The following is a 14,115-nucleotide window of genomic DNA, read 5'->3' on the forward strand; positions in this document are numbered from 1 at the left end:
GAGCCAATTAACCATCTCTGTGGAATTCCACAAAACATGCACTGTTGGTGGTACTTGAGGACTGGGTTGGGAAGCCCTGACCTAGAAGATAGAAGCTCTAACTTTAGATCTTCTTTCACCCCATCACCCCCCCTCCCATCTTTGGATCGACCAAAGCAGTCACATCATCACCATTTTAGATACCTCTCAAAAATCTTTGTCATTATGTGATAACTCATTTGAGTTTTGCAAGCTAGCCACATAATATCAGATGGTTGTTAACTGCGCACTTATCAGGCAGTGCAGCCACTCGTCTGCGAGCCACGAGCATCTCTCAGGTACAATATAATGTAGCTGTATGGAAGCATTTGGTAGCACCACAACTGTCATTGTTTGACAGGCAGTGGTGTTACCTGGCCGCAGAAAAATGCAGCATGCCACGCCTGAGGATGGCAATCGCCACATTCAGATGCAACTCCAAAGATGGGCCGCCTGTCCACTGCATGTGACAATAGCTAGCAAGTGCCTGACCAGTGAACGGGAGCAGCGGACAGGCAGTGAATTCAACGTCTTCAGCCTCCTGTGGAAAAGAGACCTAAGGGAACGTAGACCTCCCAGGATAGGACGTGTCTAGGTGGCACTTCTGATAATATTGTACAGTCTTGTAAGTGCATGTATGCCACTGAGATTACACTTTAAGAGCACAATTTGCATACATGTAAAGAGTATAGTTAGAAGCTACTAAAAGTACAGTAAAGATACATAGTGATTTTATGTCCTTTTGTCCAAAAAGACAAACTTAAAACAGTAATAAGAAAAGTGCTTAGATTAGGCAAGATTTAAAGATTCCCAGTGATGAAGTTTTTAGCATGCCAAGCAAGAAGTATAACAAATTGATTGTTAAGGAAGATTCCACACATAGGTTTTGGGTATAGAGGGATCAAATTAAAGCTGTGGACATATATCTTATTCAATCTATTACATTTTGCCAGCAATGCTTTTACACAAATGCATTGAGAACAATTCAATAGAAACACCTTCTGTCAACAACTGTGTAAAGACAAGATGAGATGTTGGCAAAAAGGACCAGGCTGATCTTGCCAACCAGGCACATTCACCCAAAACCACTGAGCAAACTGTTCCTTTAAATCAAACACACAGTGCACAGAGCAATGATTGTAAGAAATTTATAGAAACACTTCTCAACCAGACTTTATTGAAAGAGTTATTTGTGAGCATTCACAAAATATTAGGCTTTTTAATTGAAACAGAATAGAAAGTTAGACTGAAAAAAAATCCCAGAGAAAAATAAATAATTCAATGATCTCCAAAAAAGAGAGAGTTTGGATTGCATTAGGATTAGCAATAGCAAAGAATTAGAGAGAACACCAGTAACAAGATTACCGGCTCATCGATGACACCATCCTTAAAAAGGAAAACAAACAATTAATACCGTACCTTAGCCGACAATGGTTTTAGTTCTTGTCAATTTGTAAAGTAATGCCTGAGGTGTGTCATATACACATGTATGATCCTAGGATTTCAGCTTCTTTATGCCAGACACAACATACCTTGGCTGACCATTGGGGACAGTCAATGACATGCAGTCAATTCTGAGTTGATGCAGGATTATTAAATTCTGCATGAAAATGTATGCAGCTTGAAAATGGACCAATGGAATCCTGCCAAAGTGGAATTCAACTCATCTATTTTCAAGCCTCATAATTTTGCATACACAGCATTTTTCTTAAATAATTCTGCAGCAAACTGGCATATCCTTGACCATCCCTACTGAACATTCTAAACCTTGGTAAATATCTACTGTATTTTCGCTATACCTCCTTCCCTTCCTGCTATGTTCACCCAACATGTAGGATTAACTGACCTGGGCATACAAGTTATGAGTCACATAACATTTTATTTTTAAAAATATATACAGTGGGATGCAAAAGTTTGGGCAACCTTGTTTATCATCAGGATTTTCCTGTATAAATCGTTGGTTCTTAGGATAAAAAAAAAAATGTCCGTTAAATATATCATATAGGAGAAACACACAGTGATATTTGAGAAGTGAAATGAAGTTTATTGGATTTACAGAAAGTGTGCAAAAATTGTTTAAACAAAAATTAGGCAGGTTCATAAATTTAGGGACCACAAAAAAAAGAAATGAAATCAATATTTAGTAGATCCTCCTTTTGCAGAAATTACAGCCTGTAGGTTGCAACAAGAGTCTGAATTCTGGTTGAAGGTATTTTGGACCATTCCTCTATACAAAACATCTCTAGTTCATTCAAGTTTGATGGATTCTGAGCATGGACAGCTCTCTAACTCACAGCACAGATTTTCAATTATATTCAGGTCTGGGGGATTGAGTAGGCCATTCCAAAACGTTTTACTTGTTCCTCTGCATAATTGCCTTAGTGGATTTTGAGCAGTGTTTAGGGTTGTTGTCTTGTTGAAAGACCCAGTGCTGGTGCAGCTTCAGCTTTGTCACTGATTCCTGGACATTGGTCTCCAGAATCTGCTGATACTGAGTGGAATCCATGCATCTCTCAACTTTGACAAGAATCCCAGTCCCTGCACTGGCCCCACAGCCCCACAGCATGATGGAACCACCACCATATTTTACTGAAGGTAGCAGGTGTTGTTCTTGGAATGCTGTGTTTTTCCTCCATGCATAACGCCTCTTGTTATGCCCAAATAACTCAATTTTACTTTTATCAGTCCACAGCACCTTATTCCAAAATGAAGCTGGCTTGTCCAAATGTGCTTTAGCATACCTCAAACGGCTCGGTTTGTGCTGTTGGCGGACAAAAGGCTTCCTCTGCATCACTCTCGCATACGGCATCTCTTGGTGTAAAGTGCGCTGAATGGTTGAACAATGCAAAGTGACTCCATCTGCAGCAAGATTATGTTGTAGGTCTTTGGTGCTGGTCTGTGGGTTGACTCTGACTGTTCTCACCATTCATCGCTTCTGTTTATCCGAGATTTTTCTTGGTCTGCCACTTCGAGCCGTAACTTGAACTGAGCCTGTGGTCTTCCGTTTCCTCAATATGTTCCTAACTGTGGAAACCTACAGCTGAAATCTCTGCAACAGCTTTCTGTATCCTTCCCCTAAATCATGAGGGTGAACAATCTTTGTGTTCAGGACATTTGAGTTGTTTTGAGACCCCCATGTTGCTACTCTTCAGAGTAAAAAAAAAAAAAAAAAAAAAAAAAGACTGCAAAAAACTTACAACTGACCCCCTTAAATACGCTTTCTCATAATAGGATTCACCTGTGTATGTAGGTCAGGGGTCATTGAGCTTACCAAGCCAATTTGAGTTCCAATAATTAGTTCTAAAGGTTTTGGAATCAATAAAATAACAAATAATAAAATGCCCAAATTTATGCACCTGCCTAATTTTATTTAAACAATTATTGCGCAATCTCTGTAAATCCAATAAACTTCATTTCACTTCTCAAATATCACTGTGTGTGTCTCCTATATGATATATTTAACTGACATGTTTTATCATAACAACCAACGATTTATACAGGAAAATCACGATAATTAACAAGGTTGTCCAAACTTTCGTATCCCACTATAGTTGCCTGGCAGTCCAGCTGATATTTCTGATTTCTTTCTGGTCAGAAAAATCTGAATCACACACCAGAAACAAGCATGCAGCTATTCTGCATGTATCTAATTTCCGATCTAACTTTGTGAGAAACATCTGATTTGTATGCTCCGGGTCTATGGCTCAGTATTAGAGGCAGAGGGTCTCCAGGACAGCCTGGCAATGTGCATTGTTTAAATGGAAAGAATGTCAGCCTCCACATCCATCTCACCTACAGTTACCTTTAAAATAAGAAAAGAAATGGAATAACTTTGTACTATGCTGACATAAAAGGTCTGTTACATTTACCATGATGGAATTGTTATTTTGTATAATAATTTTTGTGATGTACTGTACATAAAACTTCGTTACATCAATACAGTCACAAGATAAAAGGAAAGAACACCCCCTTTCCCTTTCTAAAGTTCTACATACCAAGAGCATTAAAAAAAAATTATCTGGTCCTTTGCAAGTTTCAGAATGATGTAAATCTAACTTCAGGTGTACACCCACAACAGATTCAGCCATGCCTATTTTTTTTTTTTTTACAAAAATGACCTGGAATGGATAAACTATGAGTGAAGAAACAATGATGGCTTTCAAACGGTATTAAAACCTCTCTCAGATTGATGGGTAGCACGAGTTGCTTCTCCAAGGTCTTTGCTGATGTCTATCCTCCTTGGCATATTGTTAACGCACATATCAATGATCCAGACCAGCAAATTACCAAAACTAACATTTATCGAGGTGGCAACACTTGCTGATGATCAATTAAGTGAATTTGATTAGCAGCACCTGATTGATAAGGGAGTACTTCATTTTTTTCACCGTGCACTGCAGATTTCCTCTGTGTGCCATGTGGGGTTTTATTTTCTTCCTTAAGCTAAATGCATGTTTGCTTATGAGAGGGCCCCAATGAGCAGACGGTGCCCACCATAATGTGCCTGGGCCAGCTGATAATCAGCTACAAGCTTCAGCAAATATAGCAGCTACCCCACTAGCTAAGAAAACCAAAGCACTGCCATACCACTAGAGATGGTAAATGATATGCTAATAATTCCAGCTTGCATGCAAACTCAATGCTTGCCGTATAGAGCTTAGTAGAGGGCCAAACCAAATCAGCAAGAGGCGTGTTTGATTGGCACAATTTCAAGTTGCGTACAATTTGCATTCAAGCCAGTATTCTTAGCATGTCAATGGCCCATCTCTTCCAACAATCATAACATTTATGGAGACACTCCTGTATCAAAAGTCAAATGCATGGTATTAGCTTCTTCATTACAAAGCTGGAAAACCTACTGAAATATGTCTACATGTGACAAATACAGTATTCTAGAACAATTGTCACTTACCTGGGTAAGGTCTGGGATATCACCTTTGTCAATGCCAACTTGCTGTAATGTAAAAATAACAAGCATCTGACATAATCTGCAGATAATTCAGCACATAGCAGAACTTCACAAAACTAAAACATTTTTGTCCGTTCAGCGAAACGCACCATGGAATAGTACGGCTGGTTCAGTTGGCAAAAGCTAATGTGAACCGAGCCTAACAAATGTCTAATATAAGTGCAGATAACAATGCATATAATTCTAGATTAATAGCCTAATATTTGAACTAAACAATTACAATGTATGCACCAGAGTTAAAAAAAACAAAACAATCTTACCTCTGCTACTTTCATAAACTCTGAAACCCTAGTCATTCGGGTCAGGAATCTCTTATAAATTTCTAGAGCATCTTTACATTGACTTTTCTTCATTTCAAAAAATTTCTCTAAAGCAAACAAAAAAGGAAATAAAAGTCAAACATCTTTGTATACTGGAATGCAAACATTTGTACTGGTTTTCGCTCATACAATTGCCTAACAAAAAGATCTGTGCAGTATACAATACTTACATCTGCTGTTCCAGAAAATCATCGTCAGCTGCACATATCTAAAGGCTCATACACACATCAGACCATAGTCTTTGGAAAATGAAAGATCACAGACCAATTTTACCCCCTTCCATGTAGTATGAGAGCCATACCTACAGTGTATTCTATGGAGCTGAACTCCCCATCAGACAGAAAGCTTTGCAAGATGCTGCACACACAGATGCTGTACACATGCAAAAGATCCGTTCCTGCAAAAGATCCGTTCCTGCAAAAGATCCGTTCCTGCAAAATGCATTCATAGTCTATGAGATCTGCAGATCATCATACACACCTTGTTTAACAGACATTCATCTGCAGATCAGATCCACCAGGATGGATTTTCAGATCTGCAGATGATTGTCTGATCTGCAGATGAATGTCAGTTAAACAAGGTGTGTATAATGATCTGCAGATCTCATAGACTATGAATGCAATTTTCAGGAACGGATCTTTGGCAGGAACAGATCTTTTGCAGATACTGATCTTTTGTGTCTGTACAGCATCTGTGTGTGCAGCATCTTGCAAAGATTTTTTTTTTTTTTGATGGGGAGTTCAGCTCCATAGAATAGACTGTGTAGGTTTGGCTCTCATACTACATGGAAGGGGGTAAAATTGGTCTGTGATCTTTCATTTTCCAAAGACTATGGTCTGATGTGTGTATGTGGCCTAATTCTGAGCCACTATCTCCAGCAATACAAGTGTATGTTAAAATGAATCCATTAGATGGCAGTTGGTACCCATCTCTACTGTGGACATTGCCCTCACTTTCTCCCAACATACACAAACATGCTGCTTCCACATGAAATAAACTACAAACAGATAAAAAAAAGCAACTTTTTTTTTGCTTTACAACTTTGAGTTAACTTAATCAGTGAAAAGGGGACTAAACCCCAGAAAAAGCCAGGACTGGAGTGATGAAATCAATAGCTGCAAATTAAAAAAAAAAAGGCCACAATCTCAGAGAACACTTGGAAGCCCGCTATAAATCAGGACCATCACTTGTGTGGCAAAACCAAAATCAATAGGTTTTAACATTTTACTACAACCTGGCTAGTATATCTTTATATCTAATAAGCTGATTGTATCTGCAAAAGTGCATGTGCACTATGTCACAACTACATAGAGCACATGCACAGAATGCTACAGGCTGCTAGATCAAGAACGTGCATCACCAGGCAGCACCTGTGCAGTGCTCACTGACCCTCTCAACCCGGAAGTAGCTTCAAGAGGACATTACACTACTAACGGAGGAGAATGGGGGAGCGGTGGGCATGAGGAGAGACTCATACACATACCAGTTTTTACATTTTAAAATGGGCTATGGTATCCTTTCAAGTCAGAGTTACTAAATACAGTACAGGCTTTATGACAAAGTTGACTGGACTGAAAAAGAAAAAAACTCAGTATCTCTAATAGATTTAAGGAAGTGTCTTTTATAAATGCCTTAATTTAGTCACCATCCTAAACCTCTGCCAAAACTCCCAGAGGAAAGTCTGGCTGGTTAAATTTAGAAAGCAGAGCTGCATGTGGCAATTCTAAAGGAAACCTGAGGAGGGTCAGAATTTGAGGACAAGATGTAAGACACATCCACATAAGCAGAGTTAAAAGTCCGAGTTAACAAGCCAATTATTTTCACAGAGCCATATAAGGCGACATAAACACTATTTCTAAACAAGGAGCCTAATTGGAGAACATGTTAATACAACATGATGGGTACAAAGCCCAAGCCACTAGCTAGGAACCACAGTTACATATTTTTGGCATATTCATAAATATACTTACCCAATAAATTAATAATTCCATCATTATAACAAGCAAAAAGCTTGATGAGATCTTTGAAAAGAAGCATAAAAGCAGCATTTATAACACCATTTGTCAACTCATTCGGATGAACCTGTTAACAAAACAAAGCAGTTTTTTTTTCACACAGGTTATTCATCCAGATTCAGTCTTTACAAGCATGCATGGCTAAATATGTGAAATATCAACACACAGTAAAAACTATTGTCTATCCTCATTTGTGGTTCTGAATTGTCGAGACGCTTTGTGAGAGATATCTTAATATAATTAAAAATATACACTGCTTTGTGTAGTGAATTGAACACTCCTACCACCATAGAGTGGTATTACAGCTATCATTACATAAGCAGGCTGGACATTTGGGCAGTGGTTGGCTCATAACAATTCACTAAACATTACTTTTTGTTTCGTTACTATATATTGGTTAGCAGAAGGGAATGTCATACACCAGCAGCTACCCCAATCGCTTAGTAAAGGTCCACTTAAAGGAAAAAAAAAAAAAAAAAAAAAAAAAAAAAAACACAACTAAAAAAAAAAGAAAAAAAACTTTTATTGAAAAATTGATAGATCAATGTGATACAAGCCATTTTGTATTGTAAGGATTTATAAAAATTACCTTCAATTTGTCTTCAGCCAGACATGGCAGATAATTCAAAACATGCTTAGTTGCAGCCATGACAATGTACATGGTTTGGTGAACACCACACCCAAAATCTCCCTCTGCAGAGTCTGTAACGTTCATCTGCTGATACACCTAGTAAGCACTTTCTGTTCAGCTGCTCAGTCAGATCATCTGAATCATGAAAGGATTTTTTTCCACAAAAGATTATATTTTCCTTTAGTGATCCCATTGTGGGAGAAATATAGGGGCTGCCATATTTATTTACTATTAAACAATGCCAGTTGCCTAGCTGTTCTGCTGGTCTTTTTGGCTTCAGTAGCCACCTTCCAGCACTCAGCAGTGTGACCCAGTGAAGAAATATGGCAACTCAGACCATACATGCTGGACCACACACTGGTGGTGATGTAAACCAATTTTCCAACAGAGTGCAACGGTGCCATAAATATGTTTCCAAATACTTGTTGGTGTAGGAAAGGGCCACCTTTTGTTAAAGAGAATCTGTACTCTAAAATTCTTACAATAAAAAGCATACCAGTCTATTCATTATGTTCTCCTGGGCCCCTCTTTGCTGTTTCTGCCACGCCCTGCTGCAATCCTGGCTTGTAATTGCCAGTTTTAGGCAGTGTTTACAAACAAAAGACATGGCTGCTAACCAGCATGTGATAGGCTGAGAGAAGCTCAGTCTGTGACTCATGCAGAGCCTGGAGGGGGAGTGGAGAGGGTGTGCATAACTTCTATCCTATCACAAGAGCAGCACATTCCTGCCTGAGCCCGACAAAGCCGTTAGAGGAAAGAAGATTAGATTATATAACAGAGATAATACAGCCACTGTGCAACTAGGAAAGGCTGCAGTAAGACAGACCACATTAGAACAGGTATAGGAACTTATAAGATAGAAGAAATAAGGCTGAACATTGTGTTACAGAGTCTCTTTAAAAACAGTGATGGCTTGAGATCCACCAAGTAGGAATTGACAATGACTTTTGATCCCCAAAGGCATATTTCTATGAGATGAAACCTCAGTAGAGGGATTGAAAACAACTGACAGTTTTAAATTTAACTGTGAGGGTGGGTGAAAGCAAGTGGCCTCCTCTTTGATACTGCCTAAGTTAAGGTTCGCTGGAGTGACTGGGAATAAGGAAAATAAAGCTGTTCTGCAGGAGACACAGAGCCTAGAGGACTTGACAATGAGCTCCTCCGCCTGTCAGGCTCTCCTAACCCTTGCTGGCAGGTGAATAACCAGTATTAGCAGAGACAGCATGAGGATTATGTTAATGCTTTCTGCACCTTTAGAGCTGGTTGACTGGATTGGAGAAAGACTTGGAGGAGCAGCGATCGGGGCCTCCATGGTCTACTGCCATGCAAGCTTATACAGCTTCCACTGCAAGCTATGATGAGGTTTCATAAGGGAGAGCGCACTCATTTCCAAATAACTCCCCCTCAGCCCTCTGCTGATACACTTGCTACACAGAAAACATCTGGCCCATGATTCCTTGTCACCCTGACAACTACAAATAGGGCAACATTAGTAAGAAGCCAGCACAAACCTAGCTTAGCTGATGACTGAACTCCGGAGTGTAGATGCATGTCATTTGGCTGTCTTGGTCTTGCCTAAGGCCTGCAATGCCCCCCTGCTTAAGCTGCCTAGAGTTCCTTTTTGCCAATATCGTAGCTTGTTGCAGTTTTGACAAACTGTAAATAATCACTGCAATTGATATGATCTGGTTATGTTAACCCAATTCTGTCTCTGGCATATCCTGCCTCTATTTCTGATCAACCTAAGCAGCAACTGCTGTATGTGGCCTAAGACTCCTTTAACACCATTGTTACTGGAAATCATATGTATTAACATAACAAGGGAGGTTGATATGGGACATCGGGACTGCTATGGTGCCCACCCCTTCTCCCCGGATTAGAGCTTATTAGTATTGAGTGGACAAGTGGAAGTGCTCTGCAGTACTTTGTTGGCTTTCTGCCACCGATGTGTAGTATGGTTAGATCACGCTCTGCAGATAAAAACAAGGTAAGAAATCCAACATATTGTTTGCAAACATTCTTGTGGTGTATAGATCTGGTAGGATTTCATTTTGACCAAGCAAAGCTTAATATCACGTATTAGCATGGGTGGTATTCATATCTGCAAAACTCAATGTGACACAGTCTGTAAAATGCTATCCTATGAAATCCATCAAAAGGTTTCTTCTGTTTGCTTTCAGCTGTTAAAATGTAGGAAAGCAACAGGCACACATTTTAAAAACTATGTTGATTTGGCTAGCCTCCTTCATAATCATGGGATTACCTATAATCTGCATTAAAACCATTTTAATTGGCATTTAAAGCATACTAACCAGATGAATTATGAAGGAGTCAGGAAAACATAGCTGAACTACTTTGTAATGCTTTTTATGACACTGCAGTATTCCGCAATTTCTATATTATTCATCTCTAGTGGATAAGGAAATACTCTGAGGCTAGATTCACAGTGGGACATTGCGGTTTGATGCAACGTTAAAGTCGCAGCGCAAACAGCAAAACGCGCCAAAAAAGGCGCCTATCAGAGTAGCTTAGCAAACTTATGCCTGCTAATTGGCAATGACGAGAGCTCCACTCGTCCTGCCCTGAGCCTCTGCGGGTTTCTAGTGCTCGCTATGCTACTCTGATAAGGCGTGTTAACTGTAATAAGTCATGTTAACTTTGATAAGGCATGCTATTTGTCTTAGTGAATCAAGCCCTTACTGTGATAATTGCAGTTTTGTAAACAGTTTCATATGGATCTAAATCTAGACCATGCATGTCAAACTCTGGCCCACGGGCCAAATTTGGCCCTCAGAGCCATTACATTTGGCCCTCAAGTGGTTTCCCCACTTTACTTTAGGTTTGGCCCACTCTAGACTACCAGGGAAGCAATATTGAAGGTGAAGCCCTAGAACACCAGGCAGGCGGCCATATGGGGAGGGATTGGAAAAGCACTAAACACTAGGGAACTGTATAGGGGAGGCTGGGGGTCTATAGACACCAGGGAACTGTATAGGGGAGGGAGGATCTCTAAACAGAGAGCTTTATAAGAGAGGAAGGTGGCCAGTAGACATTGAGGTTGGCCCTTGACTAGACCCCAGTGTACAATTTTGGCCCACGACTAGGTCCCAATCTACAATTTCGGCCCACTTTGTATTTGAGTTTGCCACCCCTGCTTTAGAGAGAATCACAAGCGAGACTTTGTTCTCATTATTGACTAAATTATGTGACTAGAAATAGATGCCCCTTTATACTGACGAACATACTGTATTGTCTGTACAACCAAGCTTGGCTTCCAGCCTAAATAGACTGATACCTATACGTGTTGCTAAAACAATGAATTTGAACTAGAAAATGTAAATAATTGCTGATACTTATTGGTGATGTTGGTGATCATGGCCCCCAGGTCATGCCATTTGCATGCTCTTGCAATTCACTATCAGCTAGGAATCCTCTTTTTTTTTTCTTTTTTTAGGGGGGGGGGGGGGGTGCAACAGTGGACCGTTCCCACTGGGTAGTGGCCACGCTTGGGGGGCGGGGGGGACCCCCCTGTGGATTTGCTGCTCCCAGTGAAAGTGTCTTTGGGGCACCGGTGCTGCTCCCCTTTCTTGGGGTAAGCTCGAGAGAAGTTGGGGTGGGGGATATAAGGAGGCCTACATGAGGCGCCCCTGTTTAGACACAAATATTTTGCATGGGCTGACTTCTGCAGGGGAAAATAGAAAGCAGAATAGTCAGTTTAGACCCTGAATTTTCTCCTGTGCAGTTAAATATTTGCTGACACCCCAGACAAAGTATCAGTCTGAAACCAAATGTCACTTTGAACCATGTGATAAAGTGTCCAGAGTTGTGACATGACTGGAAAAACTCAGCCATGTTGAGTGACAGACTGGAAGTGGAGAGATTTCAAGGGAAAGCAGCTTAGCCAAATGGAGAATCATTCCCCCTAAATCAATGGAGCCAGCAATGTCTATTTGGTGTGCCACAGCACAAACATGAACTGCTTGGCCAAGCTAAGAGCTCATTGGCAACACTATGCCGAATCTCTAACCTGCAGATTTAGAAAGTCACTGCAGGATTTCTGCATTAAGGATCTTTCAAATATATGGTGTGATATGCTGCTTGTAGTAACAAGGGGAGAGGATTCATTCCAATCCTACTGTAGGGACTATAAAATTAACAATTCAATTCACTTACATCAAACTCCAGCAGAGCATCAATCTGTCCTTGTAATATTGGCATACCCTTTAGTAATTTTTCTGGCAGCATGGTCCTCATCACACCCTCAGCTCTGTAAGGATAAGTAGCATTAATATTTAACTCATGTAGTGTCAAATAAAACCAAAGTGTACCCAATTTTCCATGCAAACAAATCTTGCACTATTGAACTTTTTATCTGTTCCTTGCTCACAGATATGTTTTTCTCAGCAATACCAGAGTTTGATAACCTCTAATCAGTTATCAGTGAGAGATATACTGCAGTGCAACTGAAGTAACTGCACAATAACTAATTCAGAGCCCTGGATTATTTTTTAAACCAATAAAAAGTTTATTGAACACAAATGGATCAGGACATACAGCACTTAACAAATCCTTACATAGTCTGTACATATTTAGCTTTCAAGAACAAAGAAGGCAGCATCACATCAGCATACATTGGCAGTGTTACAAGGAGGAGAGACAAATCGTAAAGGATCAACATCAGGGCACACTGTATGGCATATATTGCTGAACAGTAAAATAGATTCCACAATGCAGGATATTTAAGCACTGCACATAGTGCCCTCGAATAAATACATGTAAAGCATAACAGTTTATCTGGAAACGACAGTGGACCCAAGTATACTGTATACTTTATAGGATTTCCACCTTAGGACCTATTCTTCCACGTGTCAGATCACAGGAAGCATGTGCAACAGTCTCTTCTGGACATAATGAATACTAGTTGTTTTTTTTAAGGGGAGGCCTTTAAATAGTCTTTTCATCCAGCACAATAGCAGTAGGGGAGTTAACAAAACCCCATTACATATACTCCGGGGATAAAGAGATGGGACTAGGGACACTGTCCATTTTATCATGAAAGAAATTGGACAACTGCAACCAATAAATTGTCACAGGAGGACACTCCCGGATTAAGTTGAAGGAGGGTTCAAGCAATAATAGATTTTAGCATTTGAAAATTTGTGTGCCTGCCAAGATCCCAGCCCTCCGGGGTTATCACCCGTCTGCCGCACCTGCGCATTTCCAGTCTCTGCTGGTCCCTGCCGGCTGCTCCTCTTCACTTCCTGTCCCTGGGCGCCTGTGTAGTGTAGCGCATGGGACAGGCACTAGGGGCGCTGTTACCACTAGAGGCCACTAGTGTCTATCCCCTGCATTACATTACACAGGCACCCTGGACAGGAAGTGAAAGACACACCAGAGAGCAGCAGAGACCAGGCCGTGTGATGGACAGGTGAGATTACCTTCTCAACGGTCACTGAATTCACACTGTTAGCAACACACTCCTGATCTGCCACCGAACGACCAAAATGATATACCCAGAACAATCAACCTAATAAAAGCGATTTCAGCTGGAAATCTCTTGATTGAGGCCAAATGCTGCACAGATTTCTCGACTGTATATCGACGGGAGAAACTGATGAGAACTGATGAGCGTATGGCCTGCTTTAGAGTGTCAATCCCTGCAGGATTTTGATATGGTTATAGTAGCAGTCAGTATACACAGCTTAATTCCCCTACCCCCAACATAGCTGCAAAATGGACATACACATAGAGCTGCTTTTTTCTCTCTTTTTCTTATTTGTCTGAACTACATAGTATAAAAACTGAATTTAAATAATCACTACAAATAAATTAATAATATACATAGTATACTAAAATATATTAAGAACTCATTCTGTGAAGAGAGAAATAATTACCCTTTTTTTACTCTGGCGAAGTCAAATGCCATCTGTCTGTAGGAAAATGCTTTCTCGTTGAGATATCTACTGTACCGCCTAATGAATGTTGACATGTCATAACCTGGAAGAACAAAATGAATTATACAGAATAGGAACAGTAAGACAAGTACCAATATCCAAGAAACTGAATTAAAGCTCAACTTTTCAAGTCTGTGCTTAAGGGAAACCTAAAGTGAATAAAAAACAAACAAGATACTTCGAGCCATGGCCGGCCTTTGACCTGAGC

General features: G+C 40.2%; 1 protein-coding gene across 19 annotated transcripts in view; it reads right to left on the minus strand.

Annotated features, from left to right (window-relative positions):
* SNAP91 (synaptosome associated protein 91) overlaps positions 1 to 14,115 on the minus strand; it is a 195,083-nt gene that overhangs the window by 76,540 nt on the left and 104,428 nt on the right. For 17 of the 19 annotated variants that reach the window (XM_068281569.1, XM_068281568.1, XM_068281565.1 and 14 more), the window contains exons 5-10: positions 13,848 to 13,950; positions 12,127 to 12,220; positions 7,278 to 7,389; positions 5,248 to 5,354; positions 4,931 to 4,972; positions 1,384 to 1,404 (exon numbers count right to left, since the gene is read on the minus strand). In XM_068281569.1, coding sequence (XP_068137670.1) covers positions 1,384 to 1,404; positions 4,931 to 4,972; positions 5,248 to 5,354; positions 7,278 to 7,389; positions 12,127 to 12,220; positions 13,848 to 13,950 — 479 coding nt within the window. The remainder of the gene's footprint in view (positions 1 to 1,383; positions 1,405 to 4,930; positions 4,973 to 5,247; positions 5,355 to 7,277; positions 7,390 to 12,126; positions 12,221 to 13,847; positions 13,951 to 14,115) is intronic. The other 2 variants (XM_068281572.1, XM_068281564.1) reach the window with 1 other exon arrangement.

The sequence above is a fragment of the Hyperolius riggenbachi genome, chromosome 4 (genome assembly GCF_040937935.1).
Source record: "Hyperolius riggenbachi isolate aHypRig1 chromosome 4, aHypRig1.pri, whole genome shotgun sequence".
NCBI lineage: Eukaryota > Metazoa > Chordata > Amphibia > Anura > Hyperoliidae > Hyperolius > Hyperolius riggenbachi.